Source organism: Oncorhynchus tshawytscha, linkage group LG15 (genome assembly GCF_018296145.1).
Source record: "Oncorhynchus tshawytscha isolate Ot180627B linkage group LG15, Otsh_v2.0, whole genome shotgun sequence".
In the NCBI taxonomy this organism is placed as follows: domain Eukaryota; kingdom Metazoa; phylum Chordata; class Actinopteri; order Salmoniformes; family Salmonidae; genus Oncorhynchus; species Oncorhynchus tshawytscha.
In genome coordinates, this window is record NC_056443.1 from 18832073 (window position 1) to 18857728 (window position 25656).

General features: G+C 41.8%; 1 protein-coding gene across 4 annotated transcripts in view; it reads left to right on the forward strand.

The window, feature by feature from the left end:
• The first annotated feature begins 13669 nt into the window (after positions 1–13669).
• LOC112214564 (E3 ubiquitin/ISG15 ligase TRIM25) overlaps positions 13670–25656 on the forward strand; it is a 33687-nt gene continuing 21700 nt past the window's right edge. For 2 of the 4 annotated variants that reach the window (XM_024373407.2, XM_024373403.2), the window contains exons 1-4: positions 13713–13870; positions 17900–18175; positions 23211–23408; positions 24513–24731. In XM_024373407.2, the coding sequence (XP_024229175.1) occupies positions 17918–18175; positions 23211–23408; positions 24513–24731 (675 nt within the window). In that variant the 5' untranslated portion in view covers positions 13713–13870; positions 17900–17917. Of the gene's footprint in view, positions 13871–17899; positions 18176–23210; positions 23409–24512; positions 24732–25656 lie in introns of all 4 variants that reach the window. The other 2 variants (XM_024373405.2, XM_024373406.2) reach the window with 2 other exon arrangements.

Genomic DNA, 25656 nt, shown 5'->3' on the forward strand with positions numbered 1-25656 from the left:
TTCGTTAATTAAAATGTCACTATCAATGCTACCTATGAATTACTATGAAATTGATAAACCATTTATTGTGCTACATGGTTCACTTCCAAGTTATCTGGCTGCATTCTCCGCCACCTAACCAAACAAATTAGTACTAGAACAATTACAATTGACATGTGATATGAGGAAAGCAAATAATGTGACCAAAAAAGTAATCTTTAGTTAACCCGTCCTTAGGAAACCCGTAGTTGGTTAATCGTCGTCGTCCCCTTTGGGACATCAGGCCACACTAAGCTTCAGAGGCAAGGGGGAGGGGTAGATAACCAGTTAGGTGTGACTGGAGGTACTTATTTGTAGTTTTTCACCTGTCCTTGACCACACTGGGGATGAGTATTTACATTTTACATTTACGTCATTTAGCTGATGCTCTTATCCAGCGCGACTTAGTGCATTCTTAAGATGGTTAGGGGAGACGACCACATTTCTTTGTCCTAGTAAGTACATTTGTCCTCAAGGTAGTTATCGGCAAGGTCTGCTAGTAGAAAAAGTTAAGTGTGAGTGTTGGTGGGATTCTTTTTTTTAGCACTCATTGTAACATATATATATATATATATATATATTTTTTTTTATTTTTATATATACAAAAGTATGTGGACACCCCTTCAAATTATGGGATTCGGCTATTTCCCTCACACCCGTTGCTGACAGGTGTATAAAATCGAGCACACAGGCATGCAATCTCCATAGACAAACATTGGCAGTAGAATGGCCTTACTGAACAGCTCAGTGACTTTCAACGTGGCACCGTCATAGGAGGCCTACCTTTCCAACAAGTCAGTTCACCAAATTTCTGCCCTGCTAGAGCTGCCCCGGTAAACTAAGTGCTGTTATTGTGAAGTGTAAACGTCTAGGAGCAACAACTGCTCAGCCGCGAAGTGGTAGGCTACACAAGCTCACAGAACGGGACTGCTGAAGCACGTAGCAATGTCCTGTCCTCTGTTGCAACATTCACTACAGCGTTCCAAACCACCTCTGGAAGCAACATCAGCACAAGAACTGTTTGTTGGGAGCTTCATGAAATGGGTTTCCATGGTTGAGCAGCCGCACACAAGCCTAAGATCAGCATTCACAATGCCAAGCATCGGTGTAAAGCTCACCGCCGTTGGACTTTGGAGCAGTGGAAACTCGTTCTCTGGAGTGATGAATCATGCTTCACCATCTGGCAGTCCAATGGACAAATCAGGATTTGGCGGATGCCAGGAGAACTCTAGCTGCCCCAATAGTGCCAACTGTAAAGTTTGGTGGAGGAGGAATAATGTCCTGGGGCTGTTTTTCATGGTTCGGGCTTGGCCCCTTCATTCCAGTAAAGAGAAATGTTAATGCTACAGGATACAATGACATTCCAGACGATTCTGTTTTTTCAACTTTGTGGCAACAGTTTGGGGATCGCTCATCTTTCTCTCGATCCTGACTAATTTCCCCGTTCCTGCCGCTGAAAAACATCCCATGGTGTTTTTTGATGCTACCACCACCATGCTTCACCGTAAGGATCGTACCAGGTTTCCTCCAGAGGTGACGCTTGGCATTCAGGCCAAAGAATTCAATCTTGGTTTCATCAGACCCAGAGAATCTTGTTATCCATGGTGTGAAAGTTTAAGTGCCTTTTGGAAAACTCCAAGCTGGCTGTCATGTGGCTTCTCTCTGGTCACTCTACCATAAAGGCCTGATTGGTGGAGTGCTGCAGAGATGGTTGTCCTTCTGGAAGGTTCTCCCATCTCCACAGAGGAATTCTGGAGCTCGCCAGAGTGACCATCGGGTTCTTGGTCACCTCCCTGACCTAGGCCCTTCTCCCCCGATTGCTCAGTTTGGCCAAAGGCCAGCTCTAGGAAGAGTTTCCGTGGTTCCATACTTCTTACATTTAAGAATGATGGAGGTTACTGTGTTCTTGGCGACCTTCAATGCTGCAGAAAGGTTTTGGTACCCTTTCCCAGATCTGTGCCTCGACACAATCCTGTCTCGAAGCTCTACGGACAATTCCTTGTTTTTTTCTCTGTCAGCTGTGGGACCTTTTTATATAGACAGGTGTGTGCATTTCCAAATCATGTCTAATCAATTGAATTTACCACGATTGGAGTCCACCTAAGTTCTAGAAACATCTTAAGGATGGTCAATGGAAACAGGATGCATTTGAGCTCAATTTTGATTCTCATAGCATAGGGTCTGAATACTTATGTAAGGTATCTGCTTTTTTTATATAAATTTGCAAAAAATTCGAAAACCTGTTTTCGCTTTGTCATTATGTGGTATTGTGTGTCGATTGAGGGGAAAAAATGTCATCCATTTCAGAATAAGGCTGTAACGTAACAATGTGGAAAAAAGGAAAGGGTTTGAATACTTTTCCGAATGCCATGTATAGTACTACTAGATTTATTTGATCAATTATACCCTGCGTCTCTGTATTCTACTACATCATTCCGGTTCAACTTCTTTGTGTTTTATGATGGTGAGGTGTATTTCAGACCTGGCTTCAAATACTATTAGTACACGTCCATTTTAAAATGCAATGTATGGCCACATACTGTATACAGTGCCTTTAGAAAGTATTCACACCCCTTTACTTTTGACACATTTTGTTGTGTTAGAGCCTGAATTTAAAATGGATTCAATTTAGACGTCACTGGCCACTACACACAAGACCCCATTTAATGTTGAAGTGGAATTAACGATTAAATGCTGAAATGTCTTGAGAAATTAAGTGTTCAAACCCTTTTTATGGCAAGCCTAAAGTTCAGGAGTAAAAATTAGCTGAACAAGTAACATACGTTACATGGACTCACACTGTGCAGTAAGAGCATTTAACATGATTTTTGAATGACTACCTCATCTCTGTACCCCACACATACAATTATCTGTAAGGTCCCTCAGTCGAGTAGGGAATTTAAAGCACAGATTCAACCACAAAGCCCAGGGAGGTTTTCCAATGCCTCACAAAATAAGTGCACCTATTGGTAGATGGGTAAAAATGAAAAATGCAGACATTGAATATCCCTTTGAGCATGGTGAAGTTAATTAGACTTTGGACAAGAATTTGTTCTTAACTGACTTGCCTAGTAAAATAAAGGTAAAATAAAAATAAAAAATGTGTATCAATCCACCCAGTCACTACAAAGATACAGGCGTCCTTCCTAACTCAGTTTCCAAAGAAGGAAATCGCTCAGGGATTTCACCATGGTGACTTTAAAACAGTTAGTTTAATGGCTGTGATTAGGAGAGAACCGAGGATGGATCAACAACATTGTAGTTACTCCAAAGAACTAACAATTACCGAGTGGTAAGAAGAAAGCCTGTACAGAGTAAGAATATTCCAAAACATACATCCTGCAAGACACAAAAGTAATATTGCAAAAGAATGTGGCAAAGCAATTACTTTTTGTCCTAAGGCAAATCCAATACAACACATTACTGAGTAGCACTGGAGTTACTTACCAAGAAGACCGTGAATGTTCCTGAGAGGTCGAGTTACAGTTTTGATTTACAGTACCAGTCCAAAGTTTGTACACACCTACTGATTCCAGGGTTTTCCTTTATTTTTCCTATTTTCTACATTGTAGAATAATAGTGAAGACAACTATGAAATAACACATATGGAATCATGTAGTTGCCACATGCTGAGTACTCGTTGGCTGCTTTTCCTTCACTCTGTGGTCAAACTCATTCCAAACCATCTCAATTGGGTTGAGGTCATGTGATTGTGGAGGCCAGGTCATCTGATGCAGCACCACCACTCTCATCCTTGGTCAAATAGCCCTTACACAGCCAGTGTGTTTAGGGTCATTGTCCTGTTGAAAAACAAATGATAGTCCCACTAAGCGCAAACCGGATGGGATGACGTATCGCTGCAGAATGCTGTGGTAGCCATGCTTGTTAAGTGTGCCTTGAATTCTAAATAAATCACAGACAGTGTCACCAGCAAAGCACCATCACAACACCGCCTCCATGCTTCACAGTGGGAACCACACACGTGGAGATCATTTGTTCACCTACTCTGTGTCTCCCAAAGACACGGTGGTTGGAACCAAAAATCTCATTTGGACTCGTCAGACCAAAGGACAGATTTCCACCGGTTTAATGTCCATTGCTTGTGTTTCTTGGCCAAAGCAAGTCTCTTCTTCTTACTGGTGTCCTTTAGTAGTGGTTTCTTTCCCACAATTTGACCATGAAGACCTGATTCACGCAGTCTCCTCTGAACAGTTGATGTTGAGATGTGTCTGTTCCTTGAACTCTGAAGCATTTATTTGGGCTGCAATTTCTGAGGCTGGTAACTCTAATGAACTTATCCTCTGCAGCAGAAGTAACTCTGGGTCTTCAATTCCTGTGGCGGTCCTCGTGAGAGCCAGTTTGATCATAGCGGCTGATGGTTTTTGCGAAACTTTAAGACATGAAGGTCAGTCAATGCGGAAACATTAAGAACTTTGAAAGTTATGATTGACTGTCAATTCTCTTTGCTTGTTTGAGCTGTTCTTGCCATACTATGGACCAAATAGGGCTATCTTCTGTATACCATCCCTACCTTGTCACAACACAACTGATTGCTTCAAAATGCATTAAGGAAATAAATTACTACATGATTCCAAATGTTATTTCATAGTTTTGATGTCTTCACTATTATTATACAATGTAAAAAAAATAGTAAACATAAAGAAAAACCCTGGAATGAGTAGGTGTCCAAACTTTTGACTCACACTGTAATTCATTATTTTTTATTTTAGTTAGTTTTGGAGTCAAAGACAAAAGTGTTGCCCTTGCTATTCACCCAATGCAATCCGTTTTTTTTTTTTTTTTTTTTTGGGGGGTCTAATTTACAAGCCTACTTATTGTCTTTGGTTTATTTTATATAACATTTCAACATGGCTTGAGTCTATTCCAAATATGGCATTATTCCAATATTTGTATCCGTTTGCAGCAGTTTTAATGGGGTACTTTTATTTTGAAGGTGAACCGCTAATCGCTATTTTGGCTAGCTTCACATAGATTAAGTTTGGACTACTACAGCCTTGGCGGTCACTGGGTGTGCTGTGCTCGACTGAAGACGGAAATCGGCGAGTGAAGTAGGGGAAGGTGCATCTGCAACAGCCATGAAGTCGGAGCCTTCTAGCCTAGTGGTTGTTTAAAGTTAAGCGATATCATTCACACAAAGTAATGAGACTATGTGAATAAGTACGCCTCCATTATAATGGTCTTCATTCTAGCACAGCATCCAGCCTATCTGACGCAATGCTGTTAAATTCTGTTTTTCTCCTTTTTTTTGTTGCCATCCTACAAGGGTAAACACTCCAATAATTTTTGAACGGATTATGACAGACATGAGGCTTGGAACACTGGTCAAAATATGCGTTTTTGATGGACACTGTCATATGGTAAAATTGGCCTCATGTATAGGCCCTTGAACAAATAAATCTGACCAAAAACATCCAAAATCCATCAGATTAACAGTTTTTAATGAAGCCAGCAACGCAAATAATCTCAGTGACAGTATAAAGGTATTATTGCATGTTGACTAACCAGTCGCAGTGAAATTAGATTAAATCTAATGATGATCAGTTCCATTCAAGGTACATTTAGTAGATTGGCTTGGTAACGGCATTAATGGGTTGGCTAGCAAAGACAATTTGACATCATTCACTTTTGGGAAAATTGGTTCAGCCACTTGGTAGCTGGCTATTGTTAGTTTGAAATAATGCAAAATGATGTACTAATATGAAAGTGTAATTGTAAACTATAACGTATATAAATAGAGCTGTCGCCGACTAAAAAATAGGATGGGTCGACATTTTTAAACGTGTATTTTTTTATATAGACATATCCTATGTGTTTTAATAAAGTCAACTCCAGGCATTGAGTTTGTCTGATGCTTAAAGTTTACGGGTTGATGCCGTACGAGGGCACCAGAGATCTAAATAACCAGAAGAAAAACTACTTCACCTCACTATTCTCATCCCGCTTCTGCTGGCTTTCGCAGATTCTGCGATTACTCTCGTGAAGTTGCCGGTAATAGGCTACACCAGGAGTCGGCAACCTTTCCATGTTGAATGCCAATGTATCTTACAATTTCTACCGAGCTACGTGCCAGCTATGGTTTTCGTATGCACATTTTCGTGAAACAGTTTCATTTAATTTATAACGTCTTCACATCTCAAAATCATTGTCATGTGGTTAATCAAAATTATAACCAAATCTAATTGAAAATCATACTTTTAAAGTTTGTAACTTCTATTGCCATTGCAAACTAGGTTAAAAAAATAGCCTACATAAAGACAAATAAAAACATTCAGCCTGCACGTAGAAAATATCCTGATAAAAATAAATATCCAATAAATCACATTGGCTACACATGGCCTGTCTGCAACGAACTTGAAACATTGTATCAACCACGAAAAATGTAATGCTCTGATCCAGTGAAAGGGAGGGCGATTTTTCAGGTAGCCTATAGGCCTACTTCTATGCCTGCGCGGCTTAAATAGATCGAAACTTGTTTCTCACAAATGTAGCACAGGTTGTACACTCTGCAAACAATGTGTCCACTCAGACAATGAGAACGGGAAGACTGGAATAATAATATTCCATTAAAAAGAATTACCGTAACCAGAGTAACAAACATTGTACATTTATAAATTATAGGTATTCGCGGGAAATGTACTATTAGTGATACATGTAATGGAGAATTGATATACACTGGCAAACGCAAATAATTCACACAATGACGTTATGAAACAATGAATGTGCGCATTCTGGAGCGATAAATGCATTGTGCATCTGGGCGCATGGTCAGTCCGACGTCTCTGCATTGGCCATTCAGCATTTACGGTGATATGGCCTCACCCGAAATCAGGGCATTCATACTTCATGGAGCAGTGCAGAGCTGTTGTCAAGGCAGTTGGTGTGTGTTTATACGGGATGTACCGCCCCCACCTACCGTCAACCAATCATGTCATTGCGGAGCTACACAGAGCCCTCCGCATTGTTACAACATTTGGGAGGCGCATGGCGATGCAGTTACAGAGCTCGATATGGCATCTGGAGGCTCCGCAGTTGCTGTTTGGATGTTCAATGACGAGACCGTCATTGATGCGCGTAATCAGTATTGTTCAGCACATTGCAATCCATCCGGGTATATCAAGCACACCAGTAAAAATACTGCTGTTGCAGGAATTAACATTTACCAACAGATGGCATCAGCGCGTCATCTTCCACCCATGAAAATTGCGTCACACCATCCGTACCACATTTTCGGATCAAGCATAAATGGGCTTTTAGTCTCGGCCACCACAATTAAATAGTTAAATGAGATGGGCGCAATATATTTGTTACTGTTCAACTAAAACAGCCTAACGACCAAACAATCGACCAGTCGACTAATTGGGGTCAGCCCTAATATAAACCATAGTTGAATTTATTAATGAGGTCCTGGCGGAGGATTCTCGGTTGAACAAGGATACACATCAGCAAGTCCTCCTTGCATTTTGAAAACCACGCCCACCGTGACGTTAGCACCTCCCACCGGCCGAAATGGCATGAAAAGAGTGGTAAAGGCTAAAGAAACCGACTCGGGATAGGTTGTCGGAATCGGTTCAGCCACCGGGCTTCTCCATGCATCACACCGACAGAGATTAACACCTCTCTGGGAAGAGGAAGGGCGGGGGTGTACAGTCATGGCCAAAAGTTTTGAGAATGACACAAATATTAATTTTCACAGTCTGCTGCCTCAGATTGTATGTTGGCAATTTGCATATACTCCAGAATGTTATGAAGAGTGATCAGATGAATTGCAATTAATTGCAAAGTCCCCCTTTGCCATGCAAATTAACTGAATCCCCCAAAAACATTTCCACTGCATTTCAGCCCTGCCACAAAATATCAGTGATTCCCTTATTAACACAGGTGTGAATGTTGATGAGGACAAGGCTGGAGATCACTCTGCCATGCTGATTGAGTTCAAATAACAGACTGGAAGCTTCAAAAGGAGGGTGGTGCTTGGAATCATTGTTCTTCCTCTGTTAACCATGTTTACCTGCAAGGAAACACATGCTGTCATCATTGCTTTGCACAAAAAGGGCTTCACAGGCAAGGATATTGCTGCCAGTAAGACTGCACCTAAATCAACCATTTATCAGATCATCAAGAACTTCAAGGAGAGCAGTTCAATTGTTGTGAAGAAGGCTTCAGGGTGCCCAAGAAAGTCCAGCAAGCGCCAGGACCGTCTCCTGAAGTTGATTCAGCTGCGGGATCGGGGCACCACCAGTACAGAGCTTGCTCAGGAATGGCAGCAGGCAGGTGTGAGTGCATCTGCACACACATTGAGGCGAAGACTTTTGGAGGATGGCCTGGTGTCAAGAAGGGCAGCAAAGAAGCCACTTCTCTCCAGGAAAAACATCAGGGACAGACTGATATTCTGCAAAAGGTACAGGGATTGGACTGCTGAGGACTGGGGTAAAGTAATTTTCTCTGATGAATCCCCTTTCCGATTGTTTGGGGCATCTGGGAAAAAAAAGCTTGTCTGGAGAAGACAAGGTGAGCGCTACTATCAGTCCTGTGTCATGCCAACAGTAAAGCATCCTGAGACCATTAATTTGTGGGGTTGCTTCTCAGCCAAGGGAGTGGGCTCACTCACAATTTTGCCTAAGAACACAGCCATGAATAAAGAATGGTACCAACACATCCTCCGTGACCAACTTTTCTCCCAACCATCCAGGAACAGTTTGGTGGCGAACAATGCTTTTTCCAGCATGATGGAACACCTTGCCATAAGGCAAAAGTGATAACTATGTGGATCGGTGAACAAAACATCAATATTTTGGGTCCATGGCCAGGAAACTCAGACCTTAATCCCATTGAGAACTTGTGGTCAATCCTCAAGAGGTGGGTGGACAAACAAAAACCCACAAATTCTGACAAACTACAAGCATTGATTATGCAAGAATGGGCTGACATCAGTCAGGATGTGGCCCAGAAGTTAATTGACAGCATGCCAGGGTGGATTGCAGAGGTCTTGAAAAAGAAGGGTCAACATTGCAAATATTGACTCTATGCATCAACTTCATGTAATTGTCAATAAAAGCCTTTGACACTTATGAAATGCTTGTAATTATACTTCAGTATTCCATAGTAACATCTGGCAAAAATATCTAAAGACACTGAAGCAGTAAACTTGTAAATTTGTGTCATTCTCAACACTTTTGGCCACGACTGTATACTTCATGATTAACAATGGTGTAATCAAATCAAATCAAATGTTATTTGTCACCTACTCATGGTTAGCAGATGTTAATGCGAGTGTAGCGAAATGCTTGTGGTTCTAGTTCCGACAATGCAGTAATAACCAACGAGTAATCGAACCTAACAATTCCACAACTACTACCTTATACACACAAGTGTAAAGGGATAAAGAATATGTACATAAAGAAAAATGAATGAGTGATGGTACAGACCGGCATAGGCAAGATGCAGTAGATGGTATAGAGTACAGTATAAACATATGAGATGAGTAATGTAGGGTAAATAAACATAAAGTGGCATAGTTTAAAGTGGCTAGTGATACATGAAGATAAAGATGGCAAGATGCAGTAGATGCAGCAGTTTAAATGAGTACAGTAAATACATATGAGATGAGTAATGTAGGGTATGTAAACATTATAGTAAGTGGCATTGTTTAAAGTGGCTAGTGATACATTTTTACACCAATTTCCATTATTAAAGTGGCTGGAGTTGAGTCAGTATGTTGGCAGCAGCCACTCAATGTTAGTGGTGGCTGTTTAACAGTCTGATGGCCTTAAGATAGAAGCTGTTTTTTAGTCTCTCGGTCCCTGCTTTGATGCACCTGTACTGACCTCGCCTTCTGGATGATAGCGGGGTGAACAAGCAGTGGCTCGGGTGGTTGTTGTACTTGATGATCTTTATGGCCTTCCTGTGACATCGGGTGGTGTAGGTGTCCTGGAGGGCAGGTAGTTTGCCCCCGGTGATGCGTTGTGCAGACCTCACTACCCTCTGGAGAGCCTTACGGTTGTGGGCGAAGCAGTTGCCGTACCAGGCGGTGATACAGCCCAACAGGATGCTCTCGATTGTGCATCTGTAGAAGTTTGTGAGTGCTTTTGGTGACAAGCCTAATTTCTTCTGCCTCCTGAGGCCTTCTTCACAACGCTGTCTGTATGGGTGGACCAATTCAGTTTGTCCGTGATGTGTACGCCGAGGAACTTAAAACTTACTACCCTCTCCACTACTGTCCCGTCGATGTGGATAGGGGGGTCCTCCCTCTGCTGTTTCCTGAAGTCCACAACTGTGTACAACTGGGCACTGGACTTCTTGACGGGCCGCCCCCAGGTGGTGAGGGTAGGTAACAACATCTCGACCCCTCTGATCCTTAACACTGGGGCCCCACAAGGGTGCGTTCTGAGCCCTCTCCTGTACTCCCTGTTCACCCACGACTGCGTGGCAATGCACGCCTCCAACTCAATCATCAAGTTTGCGGACGACACTACAGTGTTAGGCTTGATTACCAACAACGATGAGACAGCGTACAGGGAGGAAGTGAGGGCACTCGGAGAGTGGTGTCAGGAAAACAACCTCACTCAATGTCAACATAACAAAGGAGATGATTGTGGACTTCAGGAAACAGCATCCCCCCCATCCACATCGATGGGAAGGCCAAAAAGATCATCAAGGACAACAACCACCCCAGCCACTGCCTGTTCACACCACTACCATCCAGAAGGCGAGGTAAGTACAGGTGCATCAAAGCTGGGACCGAGAGACTGAAAAACAGCTCAAGGCCATCTGACTGCTAAACAGCTATCACTAACTCAGAGAGGCTGCTGCCTACATTGGGACCCAATCACTGGCCACTTTAATAAATGGATCATTAGTCACTTTAAACAATGCCACTTTAATAATGTCTACATATCTTACATTACTCATATCATATGTATATACTGTATATTATACCATCTATTGCACCTTGCCTATGCCACTCGGCCATCGCTCATCCATATATTTATATGTACATATTCTCATTCACCCCTTTTAGATTTGTGTGTATTAGGTAGTTGTTGGGAAATTGATAGATTACTTGTTACATATTACTGTACTGTCCGAACTAGAAGCACAAGCATTAAGCGACACTCGCATTAACATCTGCTAAACATGTGTATGTGACCAATACATTTCGATTTTCATTTTTTGTAATTATCCCTAATCTAAAAAAAAAAAAAGATTTCTCGGGTGCCAGCACACATCTTTCTCATTTGTCAGCCATGTGCAAGGTTTTACGTGGTCAAATAACTCAACTGGCTAGTTTACCTGTCTGTAAAGAGAAGGGTGGGCTGCACGCTGATCTAGCTGCTCTGATTAGATGGAGTGAAGCTGTATTTTTCCGTCCACTCGCTTCATAATTTCACATGATCACTTTTCCTGCATGTTTTTGGTCTGATCATTTAGATTACTGCTGCCTGCTACTATGATAAAACACATGGCAAGGACATTTGCTATCAATGTGCATAATATACAATTTGTCTGCCTGCTATAAATTGAGGATAAACGCATAAATACACACCACAGGAGGTTGGTGGCACCTTAATTGGGGAGGACTGGCAAGTTGTAATGGCTGGAGCACAATAGTTGGAAAAGTATCAACATCAAACTACATGGTTTCCATGTGTTTGATGCCATTCAATTTGCTCCATTCCAGCCATTATTATGAGCCGTCCTCGCCTCAGCAGCCACCACAGCCACCACGCCCCCTCTGCGTGCTGCTCCTAATCTGCATTTTTTTTCAGTGCAAACGTGCAAGGAGGTATTTTGCCAAAATATATTTACGCATATTATTATTATTATTTTTTTTTTCTGATCACGAGTGTCATCCGATCTGACTACCAACTGTCAATTTACGGATACGATTACGAATACGGCCATGTCAGCACACCCGTGCTATCTATCTCTGAGTTGACTGCAGTCAAAACTTCAGGACCTTGGAGGACATGATTTTTGTAAAATTCATGCAGTTGACATGTTGGCGCAAATTGGACAATGTTCATTCCCATAATGTAACACACTTTGAAAGTTGGTCACTGACTTGACAAAAGTGGTTTGCTGGTGTCCCTCTACAGCGGGGTCATCAGTAGTTAATAACACAGCCACAAAACTCACCTATTTCAAATCAAATCAAAGTGTATTTGTCACGTGCCCCAAATACAACAGGTGTAGACCTTACAGTGAAATGCTTACTTACAGGCTCTAACCAATAGTGCAAAAAAGGTATTAGGTGAACAATAGGTACGTAAGGAAATAAAACAACAGTAAAAAGACAGGCTATATACAGTAGCGAGGCTATATACAGTAGCGAGGCTATATACAGTAGCGAGGCTATATACAGTAGCGAGGCTATATACAGTAGCGAGGCTACATACAGACACCGGTTAGTCTGGCTGATTAGGGTAGTAAGTACATGTAGATATGGTTAAAGTGACTATGCATATATGATGAATAGAGAGTAGCAGTAGCGGGACACAATGCAGATAGCCCGGTTGGCCAATGTGCGGGAGCACTGGTTGGTCGGCCCAATTGAGGTAGTATGTACATTAATATATAGTTAAAGTGACTATGCATATATGATAAACAGAGAGTAGCAGCAGCGCAAAAGGTTGGGGGGGCACACAATGCAAATACTCCGGGTAGCCATTTGTTTACCTGTTCAGGAGTCTTATGGCTTGGGGGTAAAAACTGTTGAGAAGCCTTTTTGTCCTAGACTTGGCACTCCGGTACCGCTTGCCATGCGGTAGTAGAGAGAACAGTCTATGACTGGGGTGGCTGGGGTCTTTGACAATTTTTAGGGCCTTCCTCTGACACCGCTTGGTGTAGAGGTCCTGGATGGCAGGCAGTTTAGCCCCAGTGATGTACTGGGCCGTACGTACTACCCTCTGTAGTGCCTTGCGGTCAGAGGCCGAGCAATTGCCGTACCAGGCAGTGATGCAATTTATTTTCATACAATCTGATTTTAAACGTAACCACAGTGCTAACCTTATGACTAACCCTAACCTGAAATTAAGACTAAAATGTTAACGATATAGAAAAAAATTCCACGAGCGCTTTTTGGACTCCATCGTTTGACGTGTACTGACGCCTTGTTTGGCCCACTCCACACACATTTATGGTGACAAACAAAGTAAAGGTCTGCGTTAAGATTGTCCATAGATTATACCCGTGTAATAGCTTGATTTCTAAATGTATACCTGATGTTAACCAGTGAACTAGAAACGGAATCCATTTTACACTTATTTTGTAGTTTGCATAATGATGTGTTCTGGACTGATTTGAAGCTATTTCTTGGCAACAAAAAATGCATACAACCATTTAAATATGCAAATTGTACATATTGTTTTACGAAACTGATTCGACATTAACCTCTATTTTATTAGGAACATTTTTCATACACAAATCAAAATGTATGAAGAAATGGTCCCTTTTAAAATATTTAACTGATTTGGAAAATAATTTAGAATCATTCAAATGTATGCAAAACAAAATGTCACTTCCCTTCTGGATTTGATGTGGTTTTTCTTTATGTAATCCCTCTCTGTCTGTTCCGTATTGTGTGTTACAGTTTAACAATAATACAAAATAATACAAAAAAGTTCCACGCGCGCATTCTAGTCACGTGACCCTATCAGCTTGCCCGCAGCGTCACGAGGTCACGAGAGAGTTCACTTTCGGTTCCCTGGTAAGAATAGTCGAAGAACAATTGTAAGTGCCTGAATCATGTTCATTGGAGATACCGGTATGGCAAGGAATGGGACAGGCTAAATAAGAATTTGTGAAATACGGTGTCCTCTATAATAGACGTAAGGTATGTACGGCAATGCTTGTATTGTCAACGCCTAGCGCCACAAGGTGCGCTTGCGCTGCTATTATGCCACCTATGATAGCTAGCTAATTAATTAACTTTAGCTAGATAGCTAACGTTAGCGCTCTAAACTACAACATTCCATGTAGGTCAGCGTATTCTATTTATCATATAAATAGATTTGAACTCAGCTGCTTTTGTTTTGAGCCATTGCACTTGCATACAAGACGTAGTTAGATGTCTCCAGTATCGTTGACGATGAAAGAGTTAGCTAGCTACAGTGCATCTAAAGAAAGGGAGATGTCATGTACGGTGCATTCTTCGGAAAGTATTCAGACGCCTTGACCTACTCCACATTTTGTTACGTTACAGCCTTATTCTAAAATGTATTACATCGCCCCCCCCCTCATTCTACACACTCAATAATGACAAACCCAAAAAAGGTTGAGACATTTTAGCAAATTTATTAAAAATAAAACACTGAAATCTTATTTACATAAGTATTCAGACCCTTTACTACTCAGTTGAAGCACCTTTGGCAGTGATTACAGCCTCGAGTCTTCTTGGGTGTGACGCTACAAGCTTGGCACACCAGTATTTGGGGAGTTTCTCCCAGTCCTTTCAGATTCTCTTAAGCGCTGTCAGGTTGGATGGGGAGCGTCTCTCTCTACACAGCTATTTTCAGGTCTCCAGAGTTATTAGATAAAGGTTCAAGTCTGGGATCCGGCTGGGCCACTCAAGGACATTCAGAGACTTGTCACAAATCCACTCCTGCGTTGTCTTGGTTTTGTGCTTAGGGTCGTTGTCCTGTTGGAAGGTGAACCTGTCTGAGGTCCTGAGTGCTCTGGAGCAGAATTTAATCAAGGATCCCTCTGTACTTTGCTCCATTAATCTTTTCCTCGATCCTGACTAGTCTCCCAGTCCATGCCGATGGATAAACTTCCCCACAGCATGATGGTGCCACCACCATGCTTCAGTGTTGCGAGGGTGCCAGGTTTTCTCCAGATGTGACGCTTGGCATTAAGGCCAAAGAGTTCAATCTTGGTTTCATCAGACCAGATAATCTTGTTTATCATGGTCTGCAAGTCCTTTAGTTGCCTTTTGTCAAACTCTTAAGCGGGCTGTCACGTGTCTTTTACTGAAGAGTGGCTTCCGTCTGGCCACTCTACCATAACGGCCTGATTGGTGCAGAGATGGTTGACCTTCTGAAAGGTTCTCCCGTCTCCACAAAGGAACTCTGGAGCTCTGTCATAGTGACCATCAGGTTCTTGGTCATCTCCCTGACCAAGGTCCTTCTTCCCCGATTGCTCAGTTTGACCACGATGCCAGCTGTAGGAAGAGTCTTGGTGTTTACAAACTTCCTCCATTTAAGAATGATGGGGGCAACTGTGTTTTTGGGGACCATCAATTCAGTTTACCACAGGTGGACTGCAATCAAGTTGTAGAAACATCTCAAGGATGATCAATGGAAACAGGATGCACCTGAGCTCAATTTTGAGTCTCATACAAAGGGTCTAAATACTTATGTAAATAAGGTATAGAGGTCGACCAATTGATTTTTCAACGCTGATACCAATTATTGGAGGACCAAATAAAGACGATACCGATTAATTGGCCAATTTTTTTATTTGTAATAATGACAATTACAACAATACTGAATGAACACTTATTTTAACTTAATATAATACATCAATAAAATCAATTTAGCCTCAAGTAAATAATGAAACATGTTCAATTTGGTTTAAATAATGCAAAAACAAAGTGTTGGAGAAGAAAGTAAAAGTGCAATATGTGCCATGTAAGAAAGCTAACGTTTCAGTTCCTTGCTCAGAACATGAGAACATATGAAAGCTGGTGGTTCCTTTTAACATGAGTCTTCAATATTCCCAGGTAAGAAGTTTTAGGTTGTAGTTATTATAGGGATTAAATTACTATTTCCCTCTATACCATTTGTATTTCATTAACCTTTGACTATTGGATGTTCTTATAGGCACTTTAGTATTGCCAGTGTAACAGCATAGTTTCCGTCCCTCTCCTCGCTCCTCCCTGGGCTCGAACCAGCAACACAACGACAACAGCCACCATCGAAGCAGCGTTACCCGTGCAGAGCGAGGGGTGTTTGAAATGATATTAGCGTGCGCTAACTAGGTAGCCATTTCACTTCGGTTACACCAGCCTCATCTCGGGAGTTGATAGGCTTGAAGTCAGAAACAGCGCAATGCTTGACGCACAACGAAGAGCTGCTGGCAAAACGCACAAAAGTGCTGTTTGAATGAATGTTTACATGCCTGCTTCTACCTACCACCGCTCAGTCAGATACTTGTATGCTTGTATGCTCAGTCAGATTATATGCAACACAGGACATGCTAGATAATATCTAGTAATATCATCAACCATGTGTAGTTAACTAGTGGTTATGATTGTTTTTTATAAGATAAGTTTAATGCTAGCTAGCAACTTACCTTGGTTTACTGCATTCGCGTAACAGGCAGTCTCCTTGTGGAGTGCAACGAGAGAGAGGCAGGTCGTTATTGCGTTGGACTAGTTCACTGTAAGGTTGCAAGATCCCCCGAGCTGACAAGGTGAAAATCTCTTTCTGCCCCTGAACGAGGCAGTTAACCCATCGTTCCTAGGCCATCATTGAAAATAAGAATGTGTTCTTAACTGACTTGCCTAGTTATGGTTAGGTACAGTCGTGCAACGATTGTGCTTTTTTCACAAATGCGCTTTTGTTAAATCATCCCCCGTTTGGCGAAGTTGGCTGTCTTTGTTAGGAAGAAATCGTCTTCACACAGTTCGCAACGAGCCAGGTGGCCCAAACTGCTGCATATACCCTGACTCTGATGCAAGAGAAGTGACACAAATAAATTAATGTCAGCAGGCAATATTAACTAAATATGCAGGTATTGATTTTAAGAAAAGCATTGATGTTTATGGTTAGGTACACGTTCGAGCAACGACAGCCCTTTTTTTTTGCGCACCACATCGATTATATGCAACGCAGGACACGCTAGATAACCTAGTAATATCATCAACCATGTGTAGTTAACTAGTGATTATGATTGATTGATTGTTTTTTATAAGATACGTTTAATGCTAGCTAGCAACTTACCTTGGCTTCTTACTGCTTTCGCGTAACAGGCAGGCTCCTTGGCAAGATTGAATCCCGAGCTTAAAAATCTGTCGTTTAACTCACCGTTCCTACTCATTGAAAAATAAAAATGTGTTCTTAACTGACTTGCCTAGTTGAAAAGGTGTAAAAAAATATATATAAAACAGGCAGGCTCCTTTCGATTGGAGTGCAATGAGAGGCAGGTGGTTTTTGGCTTGGTAATTATGGGGTATTGTGTGTAGATGGATGAGGGAAAACGTTGAAATAGGCTGTAACTAGTTAACTGTAAGGTTGCAAGATTGAATCCGGAATGAGCTGTCATGCAAGGAAAATAAAATATTCACTAGCCGGTCTGTCGTCTAGCTTCTGAAAAGTATTTCCATCCATCCCTGTTCGTTACATCTTGCAATGAAACCGTTTACTGTTCATGGCAAACAGAAACAAACCCAACGAAACCTGGAGGGACCAACATTAATTTGTCCAATAGTAACTGGTTTTCCAAGGTAAAATCTTTTCCGTTTGGAGTAAACGGTTTCAGTTGCAAAATCTTTTGCAACATCAACCTAATGAATACACCCCAGCAGATATTCAACTACGACCACAAATTACCTTTGAATTTTAGGTTTTGTCAGCAAGTTCAGAGCTGGGTGACTCATCTCTTACACTTTTCATCCAACATCTACAGTGTTTATTGGAAATGAGAAGATAGAAGTTTAAATCTAGTTATGTTTTAAATTGCCAAATGTGTTACTACTTATCTGTTCACCTCGAAATACTCCAATAACCATGTTTTATATTAGAGGGACATAAACTTCTATCAACGTTTAATTTTTCTTTACAAACCACACATACCTGGGCTCTTCCCCCTCTCACATCAGCTCAGCTCCCTTCCTTTCCCCCTTTTTCTTCCCATCTATCAGCTTCCTCCCCTTCCCATCATGGCTACCTCCATGGATCAGTCCACTGTTCTTGAAGATGAGCTCACCTGTCCCGTGTGCTTGGACCTGTTCCGGGACCCCCACCTGCTGCCTTGTGGCCACAACTTCTGCCTCCTCTGCGTCCGCCGCCTCAAATGCCAGGCAGAGCGAGGTCGCTTCCGTTGCCCAGAGTGTCGCGAGAGCCACCGCTGCTCCGCAGCCTCGCAGAAGAACTTCAAGCTGGCCAACATCGCCGACGACTACCGCCTCCGGGGACAGGTATGTGTGTCCTGGGGCCATTTTCACAAAGCGTCTGAGTAGTAGTGCTGATCTAGGATCAGTTTTACCTTTTCAATCTTGGATCAGCACACCTACTCTGAGACGCTTGATACATATGGCGCTTGGTCATAGAAGTTGTGGTAAAAGCAGAAAAGTAAAGTTGTTCAGTTTATAGTAGGATTGTCAAAGTTAATGCGTGATGTTTATCGGCGTAATTCTTTTTGACGTTGTTAATTGCGTCTCCATTTGTTCACCGCACGAAACCTTTTAAGTGCACCTGTTTCCGCATTGACTCTTTTTAACCCATAAGAGTCTAAGCCGGGGGGTTCTACTAAGCTATATGGAACTGTTTTAAGCTCGTCTTACCAAGGATCATTTTGCTTATTGAAATTTACGACCCCTTGGGGGAGAAAATACATCTAATTATTTGATGATTTTTGGGGATGGGCCTTACTGCTATTAGCTCATAGAAACCTATTGAATAACAGCTTCACCGCATGGAACCAGGGGTGTAACTTTTGTTTTAGAAGAGGGGAGGACATAACCTGGCAGGTGGTCTGAATTACTTTTGCTTCCCTAAAATGGGGGGATGATATGCAAAAAGTGCTGTAATTTTTAAACGGTTCACCCGATATGGATGGAAATACCCTCAAATTAAACCTGACAGTACTTACTTTGACTTCATAGTCATTGTTTGTTTTCAAATCCAAACTTGGTGTATTGAGACGAAAAATAAATTACTTCCCAATAATTATGGAGGGCACTGTAATTCAGATCACAGGCCTAATAGTACTGTAGTGCTCTTTTTACTTGCATACAATATAGCTGGATCACCCCATCCTGCCCCTAGGGGTCCACCGCCCTGCAGCACCCCAACACACCCCACTCAGCTTTAGGATATTAGTGAAACATTTATTATTGGTTTCAGGTGTGTTACTCCAAGGCCAGAGTGACAACCAACAGTATGGCAGACCCCCATGGCCAGGACTGAGCCGCCCAGCAGCTAGGGATTGCATAAATAGGTATCTCCCCTGACATGGGCATGTTTTCAATAGACTCCTTTTGTCATACAGTATTCCATATAAGGCATCCAGAACTTACAAAAGTTGCACAGTATACCCTTAATCGTGTAATAAATAAAATCTAGTGAGGCATCACATTTCTTCCATCTATTGTGACATTGCGCGAGGATAACCAACCTTAAAATTAATGCCAATGCAATTAGTCGCTATAAATGCTAGTGTTGTGTCGTTGACTATCATTAAATGTGAAGACTGTATATTATCAAATCAATTCTCAGTGTGATTTAAACTAATCATGTAACTTTTTATTTAACTGGGAAGTCGGGGCACCATGGGAAAATGTTTGGTCTAACTCTTCCGATATTTTCATGTCTTGTTGACTACAGTCAATTTTCCCATTTAGAAGGCAAACATCACATTACGTCTTTCACAAATAATTTAATATTTACTCATTCATTTTATACAACATTGAGGTAGAAAACTAATAACTGAGGAATGTACACTTCCAGAGATACCATTATCCTGTCCTACTGCCTTTCCCGATGTCACAAAATAAAACAACTTCGACAGGATTGTTATTTAAATACCCACGGACCATTCCCACATTCTCAAAAATATAAAAATTGTTTAGTCTCAACGTCAACAGTGTAGAGGCGATTCCGAAATTCCGTCTTTTTCTTTGCATCTCTGCCTAGAAGGCCAGCAACCCAGAGTTGCCTCTTCACTGTTGATGTTGAGACTGGTGTTTTGCGGGTACTATTTAATGAAGCTGCCAGTTGAGGACTTGTGAGGCGTCTGTTTCTCAAACTAGACACTCTAATGCACTTGTCCTCTTGCTCAGTGGTGCACCGGGGCCTCCCACTCCTCTTTCTACTCTGGTTAGGGCCAGTTAGCGCTGTTCTGTGAAGGGAGTAGTACACAGCGTTATACAGTCTTCAGTTTCTTGGCAATTTCTCACATGGAATAGCCTTCATTTCTCAGAACAAAAATAGACTGATGAGTTTCAGAAGAAAGTTCTTTGTTTTTGTCCATTTTGAGCCTGTAATCAAACCCAAAAATGCTGATTCTCCAGATACTCAACTAGTCTAAAGAAGGACAGTTTTATTGCTTCTTTAATCAGGACAACAGTTTTCAGCTGTGCTAACATAATTGCAAAAGGGTTTTCTAATGATCAATTAGCCTTTTAAAATAATAAACTTGGATTAGCTAACACAATGTGCCATTGGAACACAGGAGTGATGGTTGCTGATAATGGGCCTCTGTACGCCTATGTAGATATTCCATAAAAGATCTGCCGTTTCCAACTACAATAGTCATTTACAACATTAACAATGTCTACACTGTATTTCTAATCAATTTGATATTTTAATAGACCAAAAATGTGCTTTTCTTTCAAAAACAAGGACATTTCTAAGTGACCAAACCTTTTAATTTATTAAAAAATAAAATGTACCCCTGTTTTTCTTTCCAATTCCATGGTATCCAATTGGTAGTACGGACTCGGGAGAGGCAAAGGTCGAGAGCCATGCTTCTTCCGAAACACAACCCAACCAAGCCACATTGCTTCTTGACACAATGCCCATCCAACCCGGAAGCCAGCCGCACCAATGTGTCGGAGGAAACACCGTACACCTGGCGACCTGGTCAGCGTGCACTGCGCCCGGCCTGCCACAGGAGTCGCTAGTGTGCGATGAGACAAGGATATCCCTGCTGGCCAAACCCTCCCTAACCTGGGCCAATTGTGCGCCGCCCCATGGGCCTCCAGGTCGCGGCCGGCTGCGACAGAGCCTGAACTCGAACCCAGAATCTCTGGTGGCACAGCTAGCACTGCGATGCAGTGCCTTAGACCACTGCGCCACCCGGGAGGCCCTTGACCCCAAACCTTTGAACAGTAGTGTATCTGTTTCCATTCATCAATAGTGTCTCCCAGATCTTCCTCACTTTTTTTGTTTTACATGTTTTGTGTCATCTGTAAAATCCTCTATCAACCCTTGATACGGTTTGGAAATAGTCTGACAAACCTCTAAAGTTTATCTTTGAATCTTCTGGCTTGTCCAGTGTTTGCAGCACAGACAGAATAAAGTGTTGCATCTGCCAAAGTTCACCTCAGTGCCGTCAGACTGGTCTTCCCAGGTTGCCTGACCCTCCTGAGACCCCTGTCACTGTTTGAACCTGCTCAGATGAGGCATGACAAAGATTGACCTTGGTGTACATTATATTATCCAAAAATAGAATCAATGGTTCAATAATTGAAATTACCATTATTCCCCGATTCTACACAGTAGCCTGCCCTTCAACTCTAGATTGGAGCCTTGTATCTATTCACTGGTTGTAATAATATACTGCAAAATTAACCTGATCTCTGCAGACTGGTCTTCCCTGGCTGTCTGACCCTGCTGGGACACTTGTCACCATCTGATCCTGCTAAGACATGATGAGATGACATGATGAGCATAGTGTAATAAATAAAAACATTTATGTTAAGTCTCCAGTGTGAAAGCCCCTGCGCATGGAACAGTAGTGGGATTGAGGCAAAAATAATAACAAAAGTTATTGAAAACTAGCCAAGTTCACGAGTGTCTGTCATTTTTTTAACTCATTAACTAAGTGTATTTAACCCCTTATTTTTTGTCAGTCTCCGTATATACTTCCATGTATTTCTTTCAACTGGTACTGGGGGACCTTCAGACTAGTCTTGTGAGGCCTGTGGGTGTCCTAGAGCAAAACAACCGACATATACGTGTTTGTGAGAGACTCACTTTTCCACAGACGGTTAGTGTGTAGCCCAAACTGTTCGGACGCTACAGACACAAGTTGGCAGATCGTCTGTACTTACTTCAGACAAGTCCCAAGATGCTTGTGGGGGTCGTAAAGCAAAATGGAGAACACAAACATGTTCGTGAGAGTCTCATCTTTCCACAGAGGGGTCATAAACTGTTTCAGATGCTACAGACGATTTGACAAACACTGCTCTAGCTCTGTCACCTTTCACTGCATTGAATTTAGGGGGTTAAGCGCAGAACAAAACAGCTACAGTCAATGCTTGCGCCTTCAGCTACATCGCTGAAGTACCGTGTGCCTCCAGGCAACATCGTAAAAGTTATGGCTAATATTACTGGAGCTATGTTTTCTTTCTGCTGTGGATTCGTGCTTATGTCGAGGGCCATTTTAAATGACCCCGAAGTCGCTGAACAAGCAATATTGTTTAGCTAGTAATGTTACTTAGCTAGCTAGCCAACCGGATAACTTGACCTTCTGTGCACATTTGGATGGCACAGGAAGGACTGAAATGGAATAGGTTACTCAGAGATGCTTCAAAGGTAGGTTGCATATGCAACAGTGGGGTGTGTATGATTGTGTGTGTGTATGTGAGAGGATGTGTGTGAGTGGGTTATCTGAACAGTGCATATAGTTAGTGTTTTCATAACATTGTTGGACAAGTTTAAAAGCTCTTTGTATCCATAGAGCCAGTTCTTTTTTCTAATAGTCACACTCATTTATAAGGCCTGAAGCTTTAACAGTACTTAAAGGTGTGGTTGTGTGAGAGAGTGTGTATGTGCTGTGCGCAAATTACACTTCAAAACATTAATGAGAGGGAATAGGCCTACTTAAACACTGGGACCATTAATTAATAAGCTGTATGTTCCAGTGACTTTGTCTGTGGTGAGAAATGCTATTAAAACATTCTGATGTAGATCATTTTGTGTTTTACGTCCCTTACAATCAAGCATAATATGCCTGTAATTCAATGCACTGTTTGAAATGGAAGAATATTTATTTATGGCCAAATTTGAGCAAATTCAAAAATGTTGATTTAATCCTGATTACCGAATGCCATTAATTTGATATATTTTTGCTATTTTATAGGACTGTCACTGTGATGATGACCTTAGTTTTAGGAGAATTAATCTATACAATAGCTTACTCTACTGATTCATAGCCTATAGGTCTGCCACAAAACACAGCGTACTCTATTCCTTGTCCTTTCTCTGTGCTGTCACTATGATGTCCAGGCAGCGTTGTCAAGACCACAACAACCAGATGGTGGCCGCCCGGCAACAGCCAAGACCCCTGTGTCCGTGCCCTGTGACTACTGCCGCCCAGGGGACATTAGCGAGGCGGGGAAAGGGGAACCTGGAGCTCCCGGGGCTGGAGGAGAGGTGGTGTTTGCGGTGAAGACGTGTCTGAAATGCGAGGTGTCCATGTGTCAGGTAAAGATACATGGAATATTGCTATTCAGCACCCATAGTTCCAAATATGTTAGTGTGGCACCCTTGGTAAAGCACTGTGGAGCAGAAATATTCCAACATTATTCTGCTATCTAAGTCTACGTTTTTGCGCAGCATCAGTATTCTCAACACATTGGGTGTTTTCGAGCACTAAGGATAACTAAGCTGAATGTAGACGAAAGTTGGCAAGTGAAGTCTGTGGAGGTGCATCTGCGACAACCGAAAGTCGGACGCTAGTAGTTTTTCAACAGCAAGGCTCATATCAACATGGCAGTGTCAACAGAGCTGTGATTCATTGGTGGAAAAGTACCCAATTGTCATACTTGAGTAAAATAATAGATACCTTTAATAGAAAGTTACTCAAGTAAAACTGAGTCACCCAGTAAAATACTTATATAAAGCAAAACAGAGAGCACCGTTGTCTTGTTTTTATTTTATTTACCGATAGCCAGGGGCACACTCTAAAACTCTGACATAATTTACAGAAGATGCATTTGTGTTTAGTGAATTCCCCCAGATCAGAGGCAGTAGGGATGACCAGGGATGCTCTCTTGATAGGTGTGTGAATTTGACCATTTTCCTGTCCTGCTAAGCATTCAAAATGTAACGAGCAGTTTTAGGTCTCAGGGGAAATGTATGGAGTAAAAAGTACATTATTTTCTTTAGGAATGTAGTGAAGTAAAAGTTAAATAAAGTCAAATATAAATAGTAAAGTACAGATACCCCAAAAAACTACTTAAGTAGTACTTTAAAGTATTTTTATTTAAGTACTTTACACTGCTGTGATTGTTAATAAAAGTTTTTCTTTATAAATGTCAAACTTTTCTATACCCCCATATCACACACACAAACTTAAAACATAGACTGTGTACAATTGAATTGGTTAGAGAGGTCTCAAGTATCACTTTCATTTGTGACCTCTTGCTTTAGAATTACGGAAAAGTTGGTTCCTGTCTCAGTCATGTCTTTGGCCATGTTTGCGTTGGTCTTACAAAACTCCCCTGATGATTGATTGACAAATAGTGCCTCCCAAATATATATTTATTTTCAAACATGACTTTTTTTTCTTAATTTTGTCTGTGTCAGGAGCATGTGAAGCCCCACCTGGAGCTACCTGCATTTAGGGAGCACCCCCTGACCGAGCCCCTGGGAGACCTGAGGAAGAGGAAGTGTCCCGAACATGATGAGATGTACCGCTACTACTGCATGGACGACAGGATGTGTGTCTGTAATGCCTGTACCATAGAGGGGGGCCACGCCGGACACACCATCAAGACCCTGAAGAACACCATGAAGGGTCTGAAGGTAAAGGCTCTAGAGTTGGAACCTAAATGACAATGATTGTAGGAAGAGCGGTAACGTTAAGAGGTCTCTGTTGGTTGGTCTACTAGTCAGGAGGGTGATGTACATGCCTAAATGTAGCACTCCAAAAACCAAAGAACACCATGAAAGATCTGGAGGTAAAAGCATTCCTGCCAAAATGCACTCATTTTGCATACCAACTACGCAATTCTCTGTACACAATTCTCTGTACGCATGTACTCAGGTACGAGATCCGAGTTAAAAGTACGCAGAAATTAATAAGGCCTGATTTTTGTTTTTCCATGTTTTTAAAATATTTTTTATAAAAACTAAATCCACTGTGTAAATCTAACATCCCGATTCTTGAGCTGCAACACACAGACATGTACGGAGTTTGTGTCAACGGACATGGAGATTAATACATCATTATTCGACGTAGCTACCCCGTGTCTGCCCCTCCTGTTTGTTGTGATGCTGAGTTTGCCGACTGTCAGCTGTATGTAAACTCGCGGACAAATCTCTTTTTGACTCTGTGTGTTGTGGAAAGGTCAACACTAGTTGTTTCAAGCTAACTTTAGCGAACATGAGATGGTCATTCAGTGGGCTCTAAAGTGCCAGCAGTTCACTCGCATTTGCTAGTGAAAGAAAGTGTGATATACATTTAATTATGCGTCCCATTAGTTGTATTTTCCACGTAACATTACGAGGATCATGCATCCTGATAGACTGTAACTGTAATTATGATCCACGTCACAAAAAGCATTACAAAAGTATAATCAAAAGTAAATCTAAACATCATGGCATTAAATGGAGTGGGGAGTTTAGAAGACTGCGCGATGAAGAATGCATGAGTGTCCGGTATTAGCTATAGAGGCAATGCTTCTAAAATGCCTTTGCACTAGATTGGAGATTATATAAATTTCGAAAA